The sequence below is a fragment of the Ostrea edulis genome, chromosome 10, assembly GCF_947568905.1.
Source record: "Ostrea edulis chromosome 10, xbOstEdul1.1, whole genome shotgun sequence".
In the NCBI taxonomy this organism is placed as follows: domain Eukaryota; kingdom Metazoa; phylum Mollusca; class Bivalvia; order Ostreida; family Ostreidae; genus Ostrea; species Ostrea edulis.
In genome coordinates this window covers 24950244-24973689 of record NC_079173.1, presented here as the reverse complement: position 1 = coordinate 24973689, position 23446 = coordinate 24950244, and the positions used below count along the sequence as shown (strand labels likewise).

The 23446-nt window shown below is 38.7% G+C and overlaps 1 protein-coding gene across 2 annotated transcripts in view; it reads right to left on the bottom strand.

The window, feature by feature from the left end:
- LOC125665609 (uncharacterized) overlaps window positions 1-23446 on the bottom strand; it is an 87280-nt gene that overhangs the window by 38076 nt on the left and 25758 nt on the right. For both annotated transcript variants that reach the window (XM_048898331.2, XM_056152338.1), the window contains 22 exons: window positions 22853-22980; window positions 22042-22389; window positions 20211-21023; window positions 18929-19567; window positions 18204-18697; window positions 17522-17666; window positions 17301-17375; window positions 15957-16080; window positions 15077-15402; window positions 14681-14725; window positions 13737-13875; window positions 12923-13317; window positions 12265-12400; window positions 8523-11794; window positions 7731-7860; window positions 6892-7259; window positions 6165-6315; window positions 4884-5141; window positions 4228-4640; window positions 2783-3160; window positions 1392-1596; window positions 957-1153 (listed from right to left, as the gene is read on the bottom strand). In XM_048898331.2, coding sequence (XP_048754288.2) covers window positions 957-1153; window positions 1392-1596; window positions 2783-3160; window positions 4228-4640; window positions 4884-5141; window positions 6165-6315; window positions 6892-7259; window positions 7731-7860; window positions 8523-11794; window positions 12265-12400; window positions 12923-13317; window positions 13737-13875; window positions 14681-14725; window positions 15077-15402; window positions 15957-16080; window positions 17301-17375; window positions 17522-17666; window positions 18204-18697; window positions 18929-19567; window positions 20211-21023; window positions 22042-22389; window positions 22853-22980 — 9179 coding nt within the window. The remainder of the gene's footprint in view (window positions 1-956; window positions 1154-1391; window positions 1597-2782; window positions 3161-4227; window positions 4641-4883; window positions 5142-6164; window positions 6316-6891; window positions 7260-7730; window positions 7861-8522; window positions 11795-12264; window positions 12401-12922; window positions 13318-13736; window positions 13876-14680; window positions 14726-15076; window positions 15403-15956; window positions 16081-17300; window positions 17376-17521; window positions 17667-18203; window positions 18698-18928; window positions 19568-20210; window positions 21024-22041; window positions 22390-22852; window positions 22981-23446) is intronic.

Here is a 23446-nt window from a genome sequence, read left to right as displayed (position 1 = left end):
AGTCTTGCTGTCATATTGCATAGTCATGCTTTTCCTGCAAGAAATTATAGGTTTCACATATTTCCCTTTATTGTCACTTTCATCACTGAAACTCACTGAAATTTAACTTGGCCAGGGTACATATTCAAATACATATTGACACCTAAGGATTATCTCTACCAAATATTTTATCAATTAATGGTAGATCACAAACTCTTGTTTCATCAATATCTGCTGGCATCAAATTTTGTTTTGTCAACAAAAAATAATTTCATGGGAAGCATAAATTGCACTTCTGAATCATATCCTGGTCTGGCAAAACCAGGAACACAACAAAACTACTGTATGCAACGTGAAATCGCGAAGTCACACCGTATTCTGCTTGTCGTTAAAAAAAATGTCAAGTTGGATCGATTTTAAGGTTTATACAGAATTTTTCTTTACTTAAAAAAAGTGTCAAGTTAGATAGATTTTAAGATTATAGAATTTTTCTTTACTTAAAAAAGATGTCAAGTTAGACAGATTTTGGTTACAGAATCTTCCTTTACTTAAAAAATGTGTCAAGTTAGATAGATTTCAAGGATGCATAGTTTTTCTTTACTTAAAAAAATTTCAAGTTAGATTGATTTTATGGTTAATACAGAATTTTTCTTTACTTAAAAAAAGTGTTAAGTTAGATAGATTTCAAGGATGCATAATTTTTCTTTACTTAAAATAAGTGTCAAGTTAGATTGATTTTAAGATTACAGAATTTTTCTTTACTTAAAAAAAGTGTCAAATTAGATAGATTTTAAGATTACAGAATTTTTCTTTACTTAAAAAAAGTGTCAAGTTAAGATAGAATTTAAGGTTACAGAATTTTTCTTTACTTAAAAAAAGTGTCAAATTAGATAGATTTTAAGATAACAGAATTTTTCTTTACTTAAAAAAAGTGTCAAGTTAAGATAGAATGACCTAGCACATGACTAATTACTTACTGACACAAGTCTGGTGACACACATATCTTATCATGTAGTCTTGGCATTGTACAGGGAAATTGTCGCTGTTGAGGCAGATTGAGCCGAGGTCTTTATCACAGATCATCTTGTCGCCAGTGCTGTAGCTCGGAATCAGTCCATCCACAGCCATGCACTCCACTGCCTTGATGTAGTATCCCAGATTCGAGTCGCAGAACCTTGGTAACAAAAAGTATGTCATCACTGGACAAAATTATTTCTCATATATTTACAAAAAATCTATTTTCTATCTAATTAATCTCTTGGGAAAATAGCATAATTTTATTATTATTATCTATTCCTACAAACCTTGCTAGTTTCACCCTATTCCTACAAATCTTGCTAGTTTCACCCTACCTTGCTAGTTTCACCTTACCTTGCTAATTCGCGCTTGTCTTGGCCTCTTTGTTACCCTACCTTGCTAATTCTGCGCTTGTCATGGCCTCTTTGTCACCATCTCCTACATATGGCTTGTCTCTATTGATCCAAGGAGACACCTTGTCGTGTTCCACACACTGGGTGGTGCTTGGTGGTGTGCTGGTGGTGGACTGTGTGGTGCTGGTGGTGGTGCTTGTTGTGGTGGAGGTGGTACTGGAAGTGGTGCTTGTTGTGGTAGTTGTTTCTGACATATTTTAAAATGTCCATGTTAATTTTTTTCTACTCTATTGTTACATAATATAATTTACACTAAATACAACAGAAGATATTTTGCTATTAACATGGTCTAGGATACAAAAACTATGGTAAAAAGTCTATCAATTTTGGAAAGAGTAAAGCATTATTCCATGTGCTTCAAATTTGTCTGAGTTTATCGTTAATTGGAAAGGGACACGACTCTTGACAATCATATTGAATTTCCTTGGGATTTAGTATTGAACAAAAATAAGGGGGGGGGGGGGGGGGGGGGGGGGTGACATGGAAACCATTTCAAAGTATCCTGCTGCATATAAACATTTTGTTTACTATCTAAGAGTGTCTTAAATCATGTTCCTATTGATATCCTATGAAGTGATCATTTTCGTATTATCACTTTTCCACAATTTTAAATTTATAATTAATTCATTGACAAACAGAGTAAAAACTGGAGACCAACACCTTGAGGTTAAAATTGTGGCAGACTCTCACAAGTGGATACAATGTGGTACTCAATAGGGTCTGCACCCAAAGTATCAATAGATCTGTTTTAATTCTATAAGTTTGTAGTAAATTGTTTAATGGCATCTTTTATTATAATGTCTTAAATTATTTTGCTTTGACAAAGTTTTGAAATTAACACACACATCAAAATCATCAATGGAGACAATTTTTTCTAGTTTTCAAATTCATCCTCTTGCAATGAAAATGTCACAAGACACATGAGTTAAATGTCAATTTTTACAGTCTGACTTGCTTTTAAATTGTCTCAAAATTCTTTAAAATCTTTGTGTAATAACATCACTATACATTTAGTTTTTCTTACACATGACATTGTGCTTGTAAATTAAGGAAGATTTTTGAAAATTTGTTAATTTTTGGCAGTTTTTGCCCTACCCCTCAGGCCCCAGGGATGCAGGAGTCCTGAAATTTACAATTTATGTCCCCCTTGTCTCAAAGACATGCTTCATACAAAATTTGAAAAGAATTGGAATGGTATTTATCAAGAAAAAGTCAAAATTGTTCAATTGTTAACGCAAGATGGACGACTGACAATGGACGACGATGGACACAGAACAATTGCAATAGGTCACCTGAGTTTACTCAGGTGACGTAAAAATCTATGACTGCATTATCTCAACATCTATCACTCATAAAGTCTGTGATATATTTACCATTACATATGACTTGACACTGGTATCGGATTTTGTAGTCTCGGCACATATCTCCAAAATTCAAGCTATTGTCACAGATAAATCCATCCGTGATGTCACAGGTGACAATCTGATTGGTATCAAACCATGGCTGTCCGTCTACGGTCTCGCATTCAACACCATTAATCACACCATCAGGACAGAAGGTCTTTTTCTGGCTAACAGTCATCTTCTCAAACTCTCCCACGCTGGTGCTGCCGGGGGTCTGATTATTGATCCATGGTGACCAGGCCGTCTTGTTTTGACATGGCTCTTTGGTGGGGGGTGTGGTGGACTCTGGGGATGAGGTTTCCTTGTAGTTAGTGGGCGTCGTCACTGGCTGTGATGGACCTGTTGTAGCTGAGAGTCAAAGTGAAATATACAAGTAAATCAACCTTTTATATGTTAGTAATCCTATGTAAATTTTAAAAATCAAAAATATTTTGTACATGTATCGATTTATTAGATTCAAATTGATCACATCATTTTCTATCATTTAATATGTACTTTTATTTTGATTCAAATCGTTCAATCAGGCCTGGAGGTTACAAAACTTTTTTGAGCACGTTTTCATACTCAAACTCTGTGATCTAAATCATACTCATACTCAAAAATGAAGGTTATAAAACTTTTATAAAATCATTCTCATACTCAGTTGGAGTACATTTTTGAGTAAGCTTCGGAGCTCACTCAAAACAAACATGGCTAAGTTTGAGTATGAGTATGGTAAAAGTTTTACAACCTCCAGGCCTACTTCAACAAATATATCATCAAAAGAAATCATAAAAAGTGATTCTGTACAGTTGAATTTCAGTGTCTCAAACATCGATATCTCAAATACCATGGATATTTCGAAGCGAGTCGAAAGTGCTAGAATATTCTCTTTTTTTAACTTTAACCTCAATATCTTGAACCCTGGGATATCTAAAAGTTTTTTCTCAGCCCCATTGGTTTCACAATAACGAGGTTTGACTGTAAATGTTTTCATTCATAATTTCACAAACTGCTGTGGTTTCGTTAATATTCAAAGAACATAGATTTATGTTGTTTTCTTGTCTGAGCAAGTGGCCCATAAAGTATAGAGTAAAATTCTAAAATAGAACTGTCCACGAAATTTTAGAAATCAAATGCAAAGAAACAGAATTTTTTATTGTTTATGCTCAATAAAATTCATGAACCCCCCCGTAGTAACTGCAAAACACTTGATCTACATTATATTTGCCTAAAGTTGCGAGGTTGCCTTGATGCGAAATCAGATTTATGAGAATCATTTTGTACATAAAGATATTGACTGTTCATAAAATTGTTTCTTGTCGACACAGTTAACAAGACAGTTACATCACGAATTCTTACAGCATTGATCTCAAATACTGATCAATCTGGAAGACATTTTTCACGGAAAAATCAGTCGATAAAAGCATGCTTACTTGGACACTCGTCACAGAAGACCCTGATTTCATAATCCTGACACTGTCCACCTCCCTGTACCCGGTTGAAGCAGACCAGACCCTGGGCCCCAAGGTCACATTTCACATCTATATCTCCTGCTTCATCCCACGATTTTCTGGTCCCCACGGCTCGACACTCAATAGCCTTCATGTCCGTCATGTTACAAGATCGTACCAGCGAATTCAGGTGCATGATGGTCTCGTAATCCCCGGTGGTGTCGGGAGTGTTGGTGTTGACCCAGGGTGTCCAATACATGCAAGACGTGGGACCACGGCCGGGAGTGGTGGACGAGGTTGGGGAAACAGAGACAAGGGGAGATGGAGTCAGTTGTTTGCAGCCGATCAGCTCGAACCTCAGGCCAATGGCCTCCCTCCACTTCAGTGGAACGATCCTAAAAGTTGTTAGAAAGAATGATAAGGACATGTTGGCTTATGACAAAAACACTGTCCTAAAAATCTGCATCACTGACAAACAAAAGTGTATATTGATTATGAACTCGACAATGTTTTTTCATGTCCGTGCTGTTTCTGTATGAGTGCACTTGTACTGGAATAAGAAAATAAGCTTCACTTTGAGTAGACAATACTCTCCAACAGTTAAATATGATTTTGCGGTCTGTGCTTGGAGCTCTCACCTGATAAATCTAGCTACAACTTTCTGGTTGAAGACGTTGGTCACTGGGTTGTGGTTGTCCATATTTCCATTGAACGTCTGCGGTGTTTTGTCGGCCAGGCTTGAGGTTACAGGTTGGTATGATCTTCCATCTGTGCTGTAGTAAACTTCATATTCTGTGACCCAGTATGGAAGGTCGGAACGTCCCTGCGTGATCACTCCATAAATCTCTTCATTTGAAAGTAGGTCAACTTGGATCCACTGTCGATTGTTGTTTACACTGCAAAAATTAAGGAACTTTCTCAGCATAAAATCAGCACAAAATTATTTAATTATGAAGGATATTATTAAATATAATAAGTATATATATAAAAAAAAAGTGGAAAATATGCAATTTTGGATTTAAAAAACACAATTTTCAAAAATCTATATATGAACAAAAGCCTCTGGCGGACTTAAACTCAGGATCTGTGCTTTACCAGACCGATGCATTAACTACTGAACTATGATGATATACAACCAAATTGATTAATACAAACAATTTCACAAAACATTTAATTGTCATCTTGTGATGTAGTGTCATAAATAGTTTGAGCCTTGGTGAAGTGAGCTACCTTAAAAACGATCTAGGATATCATATATTCATAAAAAAATTTGTTTCTGAAAACGAAAGGGGATTTACAGTAAAGGCAAATCAAAGCGAATTCCAGTGATTCAGCTTCATTTCAATTTCACCAAATGCCTAATGATTGATTGAATATTGTTTTACGTCCCTCTCGAGAATATTTCACTCATATGGAGACGTCACCACTGCCGGTGAAGAGCTGCAAACTTTCGACCTATGCTGGGCGCTTATGGCCATTGAGCAGGGAGGGATCTTTATCGTGCCACACCTGCTGTGACACGGGACCTCGGTTTTTACGATCTCATCCGAAGGACCGCCCCATTTAATCACCCCTTACGACAAGCAAGGGGGTACTGAGGACTTATTCTAACCCGGATCCCCATAGGATTCAAATGTCTAATGAAAAAGAGAAATGTCCTTTATCAGTAGATCACAGACACTTAAGTTTTGTAATCGTTGATTGAACACCACCACAAAATCAAGCGATCAATGAAGTACATGTAGTTTTTATTCAAGGGAAAGCTGGAACAGAAGTACTCCGTAAAATAGTAAAATACGGTGATAAACAGCGGAACTGTATACAGTACGCGTCACAGAGGCATCTATCACACAGACACAGTGCTATCACAGGTAATTGTCACAGGCTATCAACAGCTGCTATATTTTTACAAGTCTGACCTTGGGGTCCATCCTCCCGTGAAATGTCCATCTCTGTGACTGTATAATCGGCCGCGCTCTGGTCCATGGAAACCATCTAAAATGCTGGAGGCCTTAAACTGGGCATTGGAGACGATCTGCCCGTTAGATAAGCCCATCTTGACATCACAAACTGAAACAAGAAGTCAAACGTGTACCTCATTGGACAACTTTTATTTCACAACTTTAGTCATTTTTCTTTTTACAAATAAATATATCCATAACTTTTTGAACCTGTGCTATTTCAAAGAGTAATGACTTTTACATTGTTGCAGTTTTTTGCTTACAATATCAAGATAAGAAAATAAGTCCAACAAACATTTATACATGACTGTCAGTCTCTCATAGCTTAATCTTCAAAGACCTGTAGAAATTGCACTATACCACTATGTGCAATTTAAATTAAGCTTATAATAGTACCGTATCGTGAAGAGGCTACAATTAATAGTTTGATACAAATTAAGGATGAATAAAACTTGATAATAATGATCAACTTTCTTTCTAGTAACTATATATGGAGGAAAGTCATGATTTTATGTTAGTGTATATGCATACCAATTTAATTAAAATCAAGCCTCGTAGATCCGTTTCACACACGAAGTTTAAGAAGTGGATCAAAAAATATAAAATTAAATTAGATCGAAAGTATACATGTAACATCTTTCAATCTTAAGTATATAATTAAACAGAAACATCATAAACCACAGACCTGGTGTTGCTGTTCCCGAGGGGCTGGGTTTAACTGGAACTGACGGATTGCATCCTAAGATATTCAGCCTGATTGCCGTTCCAGCTGCAGAAGTGGATTGTGGGTAAATCCTGATATATTGGGCGGTGATATTTCTGTTGAACAGATTCCTCATCGGGGTGTCTCCATCCTTGTTGCCAACGAATGATTTAGGAATTCCGGCTCCAGGGAGGTCAGAGTATGGAACAAAGTTCTTGCCATCAATGCTGGTGTAAATCGTGTATGTTTTGACAAACTTCCTGTTGACTGTGCCCCCTTGTGTGATCACACCAGAAATCAAAGACCATTTTCCAAGATCAACCTGAATCCATGGAGATGTGTCATTTGATCTGCAACAAATGAGTTCCTAAGATTAACAAACAATCAAATGAAATTGTTGAGTTTGTGCATCAGCCACGTATTTATCCAATTTTCCTTCCATATTAATAACCTTATTTGACATGAATGAATCTCCAATTAGAGATAAATGTTTATCTACCATATGGTGCATTTTTTTCCCGCGGGTCGAAAATTTGGCAATTTGCTGGATCAAAGGTATGCTAATAAATTTTAATAGCGGAATAAATTTTGGCGGAAAATTGCAAATACTGATGTTGCAATTGGGTGCATATTTGGGAGTGAAATTTTGGCGGAAAGCTATCTAACCACTAAAATAAGCCAAATTTATCACCTGCGGGAAAAAAAAAACGCTTTACAGTATCTTTTCTTTCTTATTAATGTTGGTTGCCAGGAGAAGCCCTATGACATGACCTTCAACTGATCAGCCCAAAGTTTTTATCTAATCTTTTTTCCTTACTAACCTTGGTTGCCATGAGAAATCCCCAAAGAGACGACCTTGACCTGCAGTGTTGGTTCCACTGAAAGAAGAAGCTGACAGCTGGCTGTTTTTGATGACATACTTATCGTCCACTCCCATATTAGACAGACACACTGCAATAATTAATTTCAGATGTAACAAGCAAGATAAAATATATCATTTCAAATTCATTTGGAGATATCAGACAGAGAAAAGAGATACACTCATTGGTAGTTATGGTGATGGTGGGTTAAACATAGCTCTCTTAAGCTTGTTTATTTCGCACATCAAATTAAAATGCGTTAAAAGGTACATGACCAAAAATGAAGGTTTGTTACATTGTACGTTTTAACCTTAAGAATACAGATTTTATTTTCTACTTGTCAATCAAAAGAAAAACTTTAAGAATCATTTGTGTTTTTAATCGATACTGATTATTTGGAAGGGTATCTTACTAAAGCATTGATAAAGGTCAAGAAAAGGTACACGTGTTTGCCCTGATTATGTTTCAAACTATCATGAATTTTTGCTGTGAAAAAAGAGGGCATGCATTGTGTCAAAAAATGAAAGCATTAGATGATTTACTGAAATAAATGAAGTGCTTGATACTAATAATAAATATTTTCTTGTGATATCAAAAATACCCTCAAAAGTCAAAAGAGATATCATTGCATTGACAGAAAGAATAATATTTGAAGATAATGAACATATTGGAATATGTATTGTACAAAAACAGAAGTCAACATCTAATGCATAGTTCATATAATTATCAAGTTTTGAAAGGAGCGACTCATACCTCGTGGTAACTTTGTAGGCACAGCATGGGATACAGGCACCAGTGGAATCATTGTCGTAGAGCCATACTTGTCAGTCAAAGGTCTCCCATATTCATCAGTCTTTGGAACCAGGATTGGCTGTCCGAATTCATCAGTTATTGGTGTCACAGCGGGTGCACCGAAAGTCCCTGGTTTGGGAACCATTTCTGTGTTACCATGCTCATCTGTGTATGGGTGACCATATTCATCCGTTCTCGGAACCAGGATGGGCTGTCCGAACTGATCGGTTTCTGGGGCTGGAGTGGGTGTTCCCTGATAAGCTGGTTTGGGAACCATTTCTGTGTTACCATGCTCATCTGTGTACGGTCTACCATACTCGTCAGTCCTCGGAACTAGAATTGGGTTTCCGAATTTATCCGTTTCGGGGACTGGTGTAGGAAGACCATGAGTGGCAGGTTTGGGAACCCACTGTGTGCGGCCGTACTTATCTGTAAATGGTTTTCCATATTCATCAGTCCTGGGTACCAGAACAGGGTTACCAAATTTGTCTGTCTCTGGTTCAGGGGTGGGTTTCTGTGGTGTAGCTGGTTTAGGAACCAGTTCAGTTTTACCTTGGCTATTGGTGTATGGTTTGCCATATTCATCAGTTCTGGGAACCAGGATAGGATTTCCAAATTCATCCGTCTCTGGGATAATCACAGGGGTGCTGTTATTTGCAGGCAGAGGAACCAGTATGGTGCTTCCTTCAGCATCAGTCATTGGTTTGCCATAGGAATCGGTTCTTGGGACCATGATAGGGTTACCATGCTCATCAGTGGCTGGTACTGGAGTGGGTGTGCTATGTGTGGCCGGTTTTGGAACCATAATAGTACTACCATGCTCATCTGTCATGGGATTACCATAGGAATCTGTCTTTGGAATCAATATGGGGTTATGAAATTTGTCAGTTTCTGGCTCAGGGGTGGGTTGACCGTGTGTGGCAGGAAGTGGAACCATGATAGTGTGACCATTTTCATCTGTCATTGGTTTGCCATAGGAGTCTGTCTTTGGCACCAAGATTGGGTTTCCCTGTTCATCCGTTTGTGGAGCTGGTGTTGGACTTCCGTTATTGGCAGGAACCGGAACCATTACTGTATTACCATTTTCATCGGTCATTGGTTTTCCATAGGAATCGGTTTTTGGCATAAGAACTGGATTTCCAAATTTATCAGTCAGAGGTTCAGGTGTTGGCAATCCAGTAGTGGCTGGCAATGGAACCATGATTGTTCTACCTTGTTCATCTGTCATAGGTTTACCATAAGAGTCTGTCTTTGGCACCAGGATAGGGATTCCATTTTCGTCTGTCTGTGGGGCTGGGGTGGGATTTCCAGTTGGGGCTGGTTTAGGTACCATTATGGGGTTTCCAAGTTCATCTGTCATTGGCTTGCCATAAGAATCCGTCTTGGGCACCATAATTGGCCTTCCTTGCTCATCAGTCAAAGGCACCGGAGTTGGTGAATTCTGGTTTTCTGGCACAGGAACCATTTCTGTGTTTCCAAATATATCTGTATACGGTTTTCCATATTCATCCGTCCTTGGTTCCAGTATCGGGTTACCCTGAGCGTCTGTTTTTGGTTTGGGAGTTGGCTGGCCTTGTGTGTATGGAATTGGTACCATTTCTGTGTTCCCCAACCTATCAGTATATGGTTTTCCGTACTCATCAGTTCTCGGTACCAACACCGGTTTTCCAAATTTATCGGTGACTGGGTTAGGTATTGGTGAACTCTGAGGGTAGGGAACCGGGATCATCACGGTGTTTCCCTGCTTGTCTGTGTAGGGTCTTCCATATTCATCCGTTTTCGGAACCAGAATTGGATTTCCAAACTTGTCTGTCCATGGTGATGGGGTGGGTTTGTCTGTGGTTTCAGGCAGCGGTACCATGACAGTATTACCGAAATCGTCTGTCACCGGTTTGCCATAAGTGTCAGTCTTGGGAACAAGGATGGGCTGCCCAAATACGTCTGTCTGAGGCCGTGGAGTTGGTTGGCCTTGTGTGTAGTAATCAGGTACCATTATAGTCTCCCCAAAGTCATCAGTCATGGGTTTTCCATAGGTGTCGGTCTTTGGGATCATGATCGGATTGCCAAAGTCATCGGTTTTAGGTATTGGGATAGGTGTTTTATGAGACACATAGACTGGAATCATCATGGTGTGTCCCTGTGCATCTGTTACTGGTCTCCCATAGGTATCTGTTCTAGGAATTAACACAGGATTTCCTTGAGTGTCCGTTACTGGCTCTGGTGTTGGTTTTGCTGTTGCAGCTGGGAGTGGCACCATGATGGTCTTTCCACTCTCGTCAGTCATTGGCTTGCCATAGGAATCAGTCTTTGGTACCAAGATTGGATTCCCATTTTCATCTGTCTGTGGCGATGGAGTAGGAGGACCGTGAGTGTAAGGTATAGTCACCATAATAGTGCTTCCCTGTTCATCAGTCATTGGTTTTCCATAGGAGTCCGTTTTGGGCACCAGGATGGGCTGCTTTTGGGAGTCAGTCACAGGCACAACAGAGGGCTTATTAGCAGGTTCAGTCAAGGGCACCATAATTGTATGCCCATTTTCGTCTGTCATAGGTACTCCGTAAGAATCGGTCTTTGGTACCAGTACCGGATTTCCCTGGGCATCTGTTATGGGAATTGCTTTGGGCGTCACCTGGTCATGGGGTAGGGGAACCATTACTGTGTTTCCTTGATCATCTGTAACTAATTTGCCATATGAATCTGTTTTAGGTATCAAGATTGGGCGATGTTGGTCATCTGTTGCTGGAGAAGGTGTTGGGGTACCCTGAGAATAAGGCTTGGGAACCATCACAGTGTTACCATAAAAGTCGGTCATGGGTCTTCCGTACTCATCTGTCTTTGGGATCAGGATAGGATTTCCAAATTCATCCGTTTCTGGGACAACAGGAGATTCTGTGGTTGGCCCAGGCTTCTGGGCAGGGTTACAGCCCAGAACATTGAACTGTAGGGACACTTCACCATTCACTGATTTGGGATTAATACGCACATACTGGGCAAGCACCTGTCTGTTGAAGAAATTTGTCATTGCCGTGGACTTGTCATTGTTGCCATTAAACACTTTTGGCTCCGGAATTCCACCATCACTGTACGGAGAATAATTGGTCCCATCAATACTTGTAGATACAGTAAAAGTTCGCACCCAGTGATCAATCTGTCCATCTCCTCGAGTCACAACACCGGTAATCAGTTTGGGCTCCAAGAAGTTGATCTCGATATAAGGTGTTTGGTCTGTGACCCTACAACATAACAGAGCAAGGAAACTGTTAGTGCTCGTTTCGAATTCATCAACGTAACGACTACTGTACACTACTTACACGAGTACCTAATATCGTGAAATGTGTCATGGACGTCAAATTATGTGATCATAAATTTGTGAATGGTCTATTGATTAAGAATTTTAATGTGTGTTTCAACAATAGAAAAATAAAAGCGAGTAATTTTATTTCGTGAGTGAGGCTTCTCGCAAAATTACACGGTAATAAATTCCTCGCATATATTTGGGAATCTACTGTAGAGCAGCATTCAAACTTGAGACTTCATCAGGTAAAAAAAAAACTTTCCATTGTACATGCATGAAAAAATATTCTGTAATAAAAAATTACAAACTTCCTCTGACAATTGTGTTTCATGTGAAGGACAGTGTCTGCAGGGAAATAAACAGTGAAGAATTGCAGAGTCAATGACCCATCGCAGTAAAGAAACTTACGCTGGTCTCCAGGAGTGACCGCCAGTATTGATACGTCCTTGGGAAGCAGCATATGTTGCGTTTTTCTCGGAGGATGCCGTCATTAGCCTGTCAGGGATTCTCTCCGCTTCTTCTATTCCCATGGACTGACTGCAGACTGAAAGGTATAAGTTTTCTAGTTATGCCACTGTACCCGGGAAAAAACATGCTAATGATTGCTGTACACCAGGAATAAAACGCCGACTTCATTCAGTCTGCATGTAATTGTTTATCACAGTAATCTAAGTCACATAAACTGAACTGTTGGCCTTTTCACAAAATTTTCATGATTATGATGAAAATCTTGAAACACTATAATTCTTTTACAATTCTTCATTCATATATTTCTAAATGAGCAAAAGTTAAGTATATACACAGGAGAAAAATGGAAAATCTTACTTAGGGATAGTTGCACTCCATTAAGTATAAGACCGAGACAATTTTTTTTATTTTAGTCATAAGATTTTTTGTGACAATGGCCACAGAACTTTTGTGAGAATCAAACGTCCCCAAATTACTTCTTTTGTACCAAAATAAACATAATACCTCACATACGGATCATGGGTTACCTCAAGAATTTGAAGTGTGAAAAATGAAATGTGTGAACTTCCATATTTCTAGATTTCTTAACCTGTCTTACTTGGTTCAATTGTTGACACAGGTTGAGGGGTTGCCGTGAGGATCTTGGTGGTCTCCGTGGTGGTGTGTAACGACTCGGAGGAACAGCCCAGCAAATTAAACCGCAGTCCTGGGCCTGACGGGCTGGATTCTATAGGTACAATCCGAACATATCGAGCATAAATTGGAGACGTAAACATATTCTTCACCACTGAATTCTGATCCACATTTCCAGTGAACATGGCCGTCTTGCCATCTGGTCCGTTGACAAGCGAAAATTCCAGGCCGTCGACACTGTACGACACTGCGAAATTAGTGACCCATCGTTCCTCACGGGGACTGCCCTGCGTGAGGATACCGGAGATGGTTCCTGGGGAGCCAAAGTCTACTTGAAGCCAGTTTTTCTGTCCGCCATCCCTACAATTCAGCACATGATAGTGATGAAAAACTCAATGAAAATTAAAATTAGTATTACATGTCCTTGTTCAATAAAATCATTAACAAAATTAGCACGAAATTTCAAAACTATTTTCATACACAATAATTTAATTCAAATAAGATTGTAACCAAAAAAAGTACATAAGCAGTGCAAGAGATAAAATTGGGAGAAATACATTTTGAAATCTTTTTGTAGACAAGTAAGAATCACGGAATGGAATTCATTCAGATAAAAACTAGATATTACTGTGATGGAAAAATTTGTGTAAATTTTCAATTCAGCAGGGATTGTCAAAATAAGTCCAGAAAAGCATTCGCATGGATGTATGAATGCACACAAAGGCTGATCCCTATAGGAGACCTGCCTTTTGCGGAGCCCTAATAATTCACTGACTTACTGAGGGACCCAGGCCCCAAGGTCATTAAATAAACGACCAGCCAAAGCACCAGAAAAGGAATCTCTGCTACTTGAGGCTAAAAGCTGACTGTCCAGAATCTTGGCGCTGTTCTCAATTCCCATTGGATCCAAGCACTCAGCTGTCAAACAACGACAAATTCACACTATTATCATAAATCATGAAGGCCTTATTAATTTTTGTGGACATTAAATTTCAATGAATACAAAATTTCTGGCTAAACAAACATGTCTACATGTACATTAGATTTCTGATACATGTAAGGTACATGTATATACACATGGCATGGACGATGAACATACTCTGATGAAAATACTCTGATGAAAAAACTATTATGAAATATATACACTGATGAACATACACTGATGAAAACACTCTTATGAACACACACTCATGAAAATACTAACTTATGAAAATACTCTGATGAAAATACTCTTATGAACATACCCTGATGAAAATACTCTTAACTTATGAAAATACTCTGATGAAAATACTCTTATGAACACACACTTATGAAAATACTCTTAACTTATGAAAATACTCTGATGAAAATGCTCTTATGAAAACACACTTATGAAAATACTCTTAACTTATGAAAATACTCTTATGAACATATTCTGATGAACATACTCTAGCTGATGAACAAATTTGTTGTAAACTTCACATTGGTAAATATTTTGTGTTTGCAATAATTATATGTGTTATAAACATGTTGAGTAAAATACGAGTTCAGAATTAACAAACATGATTTACCATTGAATTAACTGACCTTTCAACAATATCATTTAATTCCCACAAATTTAAAGTTAACAAGATTCTCACTAACTGAATGTATATCATAAAGTAAAATATTAGGCCATTCCAGGCACTTCAATATCACTGTCTTTGATTGTAGTTGGAAATGTGGTTAAGCAAAGTAATCGTACCTTTTGGTGTCACTTTTGGAGAACTGGTGGACACAGCGGGTGTTTCTGTGAATTCAAAGAAAACAAATTTTTAAGGTGTATGTATAACTGTCAGGATCTCTAGGACTTAACCCTAACCTTTCCTCTGGTGCTCTTATACATCACTAATTTTTGCTGCAGTTTAATTTTGTAATTTCCTTTGTCAACCAAAACTGTGAAATTTAACTGCAGTGAGTCTCATTTGTGATTATAACCATGGAAGCAACATAGTGGAAATTTACCGCTGCCTTCAGTACATTAAGAAATTTTTGTTTACCATTCAATGGTAAAAGTACCATCAGAAAAGTCTGTTTCCACAATACACATTTCAATGATACATTACTTCCAAGTAACCATTTACAAATAAACTACACTAACCCGTTGTCTTGGGACAGTCCAGAACTTCAAACCTCATTGCGATTCGATTGTGCCACTCTTGTGGAATAATGCGTACATATCGAGCCGTGACTTCCCGATCAAAGAACGCTGTTGCTACAGTGTCGCTGTCCATGCTTCCACGGAACATTTTTGGCTCCACTGCGAAACTCTGGTAATACGGGGTCCATCTTTGGCCATCGTTACTGAATTTAACAATGAACTTTGTGACCCAGGACTGGGTTTTGGGGTCCCCTTGAACACGAACACCTGTCATTGTGGTGGGCATTTTAAAGTTCACCTGGATAAACTCATGTTCGTCACTGTACCTGTAACAAAAATAGAAGTGCCCTGAATAAAACTTGTTTAATCCAGATATGGGTGGTACAGTACTGTAAAATTTTGCAGGATTAGACAACATCTGGATTGGCGGATATTATAGAACTACCAATGCCCAGAATCAAACAAATCATTTTTTAAAAATGTGAAGTTCAATTTTGATGAATTAATGATGTCATTATTTCATGGTGAATATTCATAAATAGTTACCATTAGTATCATATACCATAAACCAACTTTTATTTGCATGTGAGAAAATTTTGCAAGATTAGCGAGAACCTCATCATCGCGAATATTTCTCATCATAAACCCGTCCTTGAATAAGGCTGGATCACGAAAATTACTTGCCACAAACCAGTTTACCACAGGTGAATCTTGAAATAATTTGAGTAGCCACGAATAAATGTTGGTTTACAGTAATCATAACTCTATTTGTTTTTCTACTTCTTCATACTTCAATTGTTTGAAACATGTATGTGCAAGTTAAAAGTGTTGGTGCTGAACCTCTAGCTGGCTGGAGTAGTTATCAGATCTACAAACCTACCTCGCTACCCAAGCCGTGGCTTTACGAAGCCGAGCCTTGTCTGCATCGTGGTCCACGTCCAATGATGAAGACGCTAGGAACTGATCAGGAGCAAAGTTAACCACACCCACCTCATGATCACAGTCTGTAAACAATGAAATACCTTACAAAGTTAGCCACACCCACCTCATGATCACAGTCTGTAAATAATGAAATACTTTTACTTTGAATAGCGGCTATAAAGAGGAACCCCTTCATGAATGATGGCGATGTTTGGTATAATCATATAATTTTGTATGATTTGAGAATCATTTAGATAAATAACTTTTAAAGCGATGACTTAACAACGATGCTGATTGGATGAAAAATTTGTTTGATTTCTTAGTCAAAATAAAAATTTGTCCGGAGTTCATCTGCACTAAGCACGCGGGACCACTTTTCTCTGGAATGTGTCTTCCCCGTTCTAATTTTAGCGCTATTTATAGAACGGGAATTTCCACACAAGCATTGAAAACAAAATGTATTCATTTGATGCTACCAAAAATAAACACAACCAAAGATATGAATAAAATACAAATTAATTTAAAATAAAAACACACATAGGCCTAGTGATGACATGGCAGAATAGAGAACTTGATGACGTAGGACACTGACTGGTAGAAGTAGACAGATTGTAAACACGAGTTCCCGGTATGTATCGTCTGCTTTATGAGTTCAATAACATGACGGAGCAAGCAGCGACTTTTGATCTAGGAGATATTAATAAATTGAACTGTATTATATGGGGCTCGATCAGTCAACAAGGGCAATTTTGATGAGGAGATGTTGAGTTTTTTTTTTACTTAATATTGAAATAGAGCTGAGTCGCATTCCATTGTTCCTACGAAGCAACCAGTGTTCAACGTCTCCTTGAACGCAATGCAGCATGTAGTCAGTTTCGTTGTTGTTTTCATTGTTACGTATGGGTATTCCTATGCGCATATTCAAAAATCTTAATTCAAGCTTTTTAATGAGAGAAACAATTTGTTTTTCTATTTTAAAAACATAATTAAATGATAAGAAATAAAACTTATAATTCTTTATTTGATGCATGTATCAAACGAAAAATTGGACGGAAAACTTTTTCATCAATGCACACTGCCACAGTAAGGTTCAGAAAGTACTAACTAATGAGAAGACAAAATAAACCCCTTTTTTTCAAAGATTTTCATTTCAAGTTACAACTGAAACTAGTTGCACAGATGCTGTTGAAAGTATCATCCTTGGAAATTTAAAATCTTATCTAGATATCAAAGATCAATGTACATTTACTATTTCTGAGGGGGTGGAGGTTTAAACATCAAAATCCATCTGTGAATGACTTACTGTCTTTGCCATGAGCAATGGGAGGATTAGTAGGTTCTGGCTGGCTAGGGCTCGGAGAAACGGACACATTTACATCTAGAGAATACAACAACATTAATTGTTAAACAAATGAAATTTCCAGTAGGTATACTAAATTACTCTCTCCAAATGACCCATAATTCATTAATTTTTCAAATAAAATTTCACGCCACACCATACCACCTAGGCAATTTCGTTCTTACCAGGACCTGGTTTGCACTTGCAGTAAAATTGAATGAGATAGTCACGGCATTTTCCGCTGGGTTGATCTTCGTTTAGACAGAGCAGACCATTCTTATCACATGTGACCTTTTGACCCAAGTCAGCAGGAGACATGCCACTCAGCAACTGTAAGCACAAAATTATAATCTTTATTTTTAAAGTCAAACATTACAACAAGGATCATTAGCTAAATACTAGATGGTAAATCCACTTAAGGATGTTTGTGCTAGGGGGTCATTTTGTGGGAGGAAACTGGAGTACCCGCAGGAAACTGGAGTACCCACAGGAAACTCATGTGTCTGAGCGGGCAATCACCTTACCCTCTCTCCGGAAACATTCGTACAAGTCTTTGCTCTTACATACAATTATACTGCTGATCACAGGGATCGAACTCGGGTTGCAGGGATCGAACTTGGGGCACAGCGGTACAAAGCGAATACTTTAACCACTACACTACCCGGACAACCATCAAAATATATGTTTTCAATGTGATGTTAACAATGAAATGTCGTACAGTCAACTCTCAATAACCACCACCTTTTGTTCTTTTGCCAAATTTCAGTAGTGAATTTTGTCTCAATTATTACCCGACATGCTTATACCAGCAGAACAGGAGAAGCAAAATTCAACCAGAAACAATCTGCTATCGTGTTATTGTCTTACCTCGCTACAACGGGCAGCCACAATATCGTCCTCATGGCAGAATGAGAACTTGGTTCGGAGTCTGGCCAGAGTTTCATTGTCCCCGTTTCCAGTACTGGGTGAGTCCACATTCATGGGATAAGTCCAGCCTGGATTACACACAATCCTGCCAGGTTCGGGGGAACCTGACACATGTGGTGTTGTGGTGGGAATGGCATTTGCATCTGGCTTTGGAACCAGAACTGGATTTCCATTTTTGTCTGTAACCGGATGACCATACACATCGGTTTTGGGGACCATTATCGGATTATGGAAGGCATCAGTTTCTGGTTTTGGAGTTGGTTGGGTTGCATTAGCTGGAACCGGAACCATGAAAGTGTGGCCGTCCTTATCAGTGACCGGCTGTCCAAAAGCATCAGTCTTGGGACGCAGTACTGGGAATCCAAAGGAATCCGTTTTAGGAATACGGACAGGAATTCCGAAAATATCGGTCTGTGGGACTGAGGGTTGTGAACCTGAATTCAGAAAATTATGATCAAAATAATTAAAAACACACAAAAATATGTTGGATATACATCCGTAGAAGATTAGCACGACTATCCATACTAGGGAAGAATGAGGGAGTGAAGAAATGGAATGTAAATTAAAATTGAGTCTGAAACATATCAAAGTCCTGAGAAGACTGAAAAATATATATAAACAATAAAAATAGAGCTATTTTCTAATGAATTATGAAGAGCACTTACAATCACAGTAGAACTGGACTTGGTAGTCCTCACAGATCTCCCCGGGTCTGGGGGTGCACTTGAGTCCACCTGTTGTACACATCACATTCTCTCCTTTGCTCTTGTAATCCAACCCAGTTGCAGCCACAGAGCAGCGGACAGCAATGACCTTGTTACAAGTCGTTGGGAATCCTGGGATACTCCTGGGTGTTTCAACATCAGTGGGGGAAACTGTTGATGGGTGGGCCGTGTTAATCCAGTCAGTCCAGCCTTCCTCACAGAAAGATGAGACAGTAGGTTTAATGGTGGTTTTACAGCCATCTGTGCAGTACACTCGAACTTCATAATCACGACAGCCCTCGGCAGAATTTTGGTATATGTCCTCGCAGATCAAGCCACGGTTGATATCGCACGTGACCCCTAGATCGCCAGTCTTGTCGAACATCTGCCCAGTCTCGGCATCACGGCACTCTATTTTTGACGGAAATTCACAGAAGTCATAGTGCATGCGTAATTCAGTTAGCGTCTCAAGTTCGTTAAAGTCACCTGGCGCTCTCTTGTGGCTGTTCATCCAATGTGACCACTCACACGAGGGAACTGGTTGGTGGGGTTCTCCTGGCTGGGGTTTGGGTGTTGTTGCGTCAGGTATTCTTGTTGATTCTGAAAGACAAGATGTGTTTGTGAAACACTGATGCCATCATATGGTAGCAAAGTAATTCTGGTACCAAAAGAAAGGTATTTATTGTCACTAGGATATACAGTGGACTATGTGAAACATGAGAGACCTATTACTCAGTGATTAAAAGTTATGACCTAGGTAAAAGTTTTTCAAAATAAGTTCAAACTCCAAGGTCAAGGTGTCAAAATATTGTGATACCAAATGAAAGGTCTGGTCATAAGGTATACCAATGTGAAATAAGAAGGCCCTAGCACAAACCTTTCAAAATGCATGCCCGAGGTTAAAGGTATTGCAGACAAACAGAAAAACAAAAACTAATTATGCCCAAAATTTCCATTAAAATGGGGCTAAAAATTCCTTTAAAACGTTTCTTATACAATATAGATGAAAAGGTTTAATTTCTCAAAAGATATTCAAGAACCTTTCTGTTAGAACTGACACTACAGTACAAGGAAGTACTTTCACCTGCCTAAAACGGAACTACTGAAACGGGCAATTCAAGGTCATGCAGACCATCTGATTCTTACTTAACTTAAAATATGGTAGTTTGTCAGTTTTCAAACATTTCAGAGCATAATCATACAGTCTAAATGCATTGCTCAATCACATACAATATTCACATACCTCCACATTCACAGAATACGGACACTTCGTAGTCCTCACACAGTCCGCTCATCTGTTTCCTGTTCACACACAGAAGTCCTTTGTCGACATCGCAGACGACATCCTTATCACCGGTCACAGTGTAGGGCACTTTATCTAGGACTGACTGACATTTGATAGAGGTCGGATGTGCACAGAAGCTGAATTTCTGACGGAGTGCACTCAAACTCTCGATATCTCCTGCACCATACAACTCGCCGGAAACTACTGCGTCTTTTGGGGTATCTACATTCATAAATGACGACCAACCCTGGACACATTTATAGGGCTGAGGAATAAGGGTATTGTTAGAAGCATGGGGCTGACCAAACGCATCAGTGACCATGTGGTTTCTGAGTGGAATTCCGAACTCGTCTGTAATGGGGGAGAGAAGGGGATTTCCAAACTTATCTGTAGGTGGTTGGACTGTAGGAATATCCTGTGTCGCATACTCCGGAACAAGAGTGGTCTGACCCGAGGCATCTGTCACTGGGTTTCCCAGGGCATCTGTTTTAGGCACTAAAACTGGATTTTTGAATTCGTCTGTCTTTGGATACCTAATGAAAGGCCTTCCAAAAATATCTGTCGCTGGTGATGGGGTGGGCCTTGCTTGGGTTACATATTGTGGAACCAGAGAAACAGTTTCTCCAAAATCGTCCGTGACTGGTTTGTGGAACTTGTCAGTGAGAGGCACCAAGACAGGGTTACCAAAGTCATCTGTGACAGGGATTTTTCCTGTGAAGAATTCGGTGGTGGATCTAGTGGTGGGCATGGCGGTTGACTTGATATGTAATGCTACAAAAACAGAGGTTGTTGGTGCTTTATTTTGTACATTTGCATATTGTTTATCATATTTGAAATGAAATTTCAAAAACTCAAGAACACAAAAACATCAAAGACGAGTAAGAAGCTTTCCCTTATCGATAGATAATTCTAACAAACTTTGAGATACTACTACTTGTAGTTTGGCACTGTAAAATTCCACATCTTGTAGAATTACAACCAAGCTAGATGCTGTGAAAAAGACGTGTACCGTAATGCCCGCAAACAAGTGTCTGCCTTTATAAATATACTCTATACCTTATTCTTGCTGCATATGTCATAGTGCACTGAGTGTTCTGTTGCCCTATTTCATACTGTTGAATTATATTTAAAACAATTGAGGGGACGTCCTCTAAACCTTATATATTCCTGCCTCACAAGATGTATTAAAAATTCTGATGGGCATTAATGCCCCAGGGTCATCCCAGCCTCCATCATATTTTGATTGTTCAAATATCTCTAAAATGGTTGGGATTCCAACCATTAAAGCAAATATATTTTTCTTGCACATGACATAATGCACTCAGCAATAGGTTTTTGTTCATTGTTTTTCCACCCCATTTTTTGCCCCTCAAGGAAATTCCTAAAACTTGTATATAACAACACAAAAGTAATCAAAAGGATACGGAATCATTATTCTGTTGTTTTCAAATTTAATGTAGGTAGAATTCTACCAACAGTAAATACTAAGTCTTGATAAGTAAACTCAATTATGAACACATGCTGAGAAAATATTAAGTTTTAAGAAAAAGAAAACTCTGTATTGTGAATTGTATTATGTACATGTGTACATTTCAGTGTCTGCATGCATATTCAGAATGAGAACCCCCCCCCCCCCCCCCCTACCCTTCCCTCTCTAAAAAAATCCAATTTGTACAGTTGTAAGCTACATAAAATTTGCCATGTTTTTTGATTTTATGACATTCAATAATGAAATCTTGACAAACCCCATTGGGCTCATATCACCTCCCATGAATAATTATATACTTACAACAGTTGCAGGAAAACCGGACTTCATAATCAAAGCATTTTTTATCACCAGATTGCTCATCGCCTTTGCACCGCAGTCCGTCCTGTAAGTTACAGGTCACAGTCTGCTCAGTAAAGCGCCCCGTCTCTTGACTGCCCACCTTCCGACATTGTATGCTTGTTTGTTGACTGTCGCTACAAAATGTGTATTTTCTTCTCAGAGAGTCTTTAGTTTCCACATCACTGCGATTACTTTCAGTGGGAGTGCTTGAGCTCATCCATGCAGTCCAGCCAGTTGTGTCACATCTAGGTTTCTTGTGATGGGGTGTGAACCCCCCATGACCTGCATGTGGTGTAAATGACGGAATGCCTACAGGGAAAAAAAAAGTTATAACATTACTGTCCGCCGTAAAAACAAAATACATCCAACATCAACGATATGGATAATATGAAATGTTATGGATTTCTTTGTTGGTTTTTTACCTGCATGTCGAGAATGACAATTTGTCATATCCAACAGCATCAAACTTGTAATTATCACAATGCATTCACGTTGATTCATTAGTCTTACATCATGTACATGTACATCTCTAAACTCACTTATCTATCACGCTTTTACTTTACTTAACAGCAAATCAAGCTATGTTAAATGGTGTTAAGCTTCAGAGCAAATAGATAGCATTTTATCGTATTATTTTGAATAAAAATTGAATGGAAGAATAATTTTTTTCACTAAAATGTACAGTTCATAATCATCACTTGGCATCCATTGATAGGAAGACTTCTACCGTCTGCATATTAACATATTTTCTGAGCGCTATCGTGATTGGTACCTTGTGGATAGGTGTTTGGGGCCGTGGTCGTTGTGGTCCTGTAGGTCACGGGTGGAAATCGGGTCACTGGGGCAGTTGTACTCTGACACACACTGTTCCTCATTACAGTACCTCCGGGGCCACAAGTACTGCAATACATCAATACATATCATCACATAGTCTAACGGCCTATTTCATCTCAATAACACATCATCACCTACCGGTAGTCTAACGGCCTATTTAATCTCAACAGCATGTCATCACCTAGTCTAACGGCCTATTTCATCTCAATAGCATGTCATCACCTACCGGTAGTCTAACGGCCTATTTCATCTCAATAGTATAGCATCACTTAGTCTAACGGCCTATTTAATTTAAACAACATTTTATTATGTATGAAACATAAATGGATTAGGCAGCAGGCTTGCAGCCTATATAAGCCTTCTCCAAAAACGGCCTAATTAATGGCCTATTTCATCTCAATAGCATAGCATCACTTAGTCTAATGGCGTATTTCATCTCAATAGCATAACATCACCTTGTCTAAAAAAAAATTGAGTTTTAAATAACCAACAGTGTTGTGGCCTTTTCAGTGTTTACTGACGATGGTGTAGA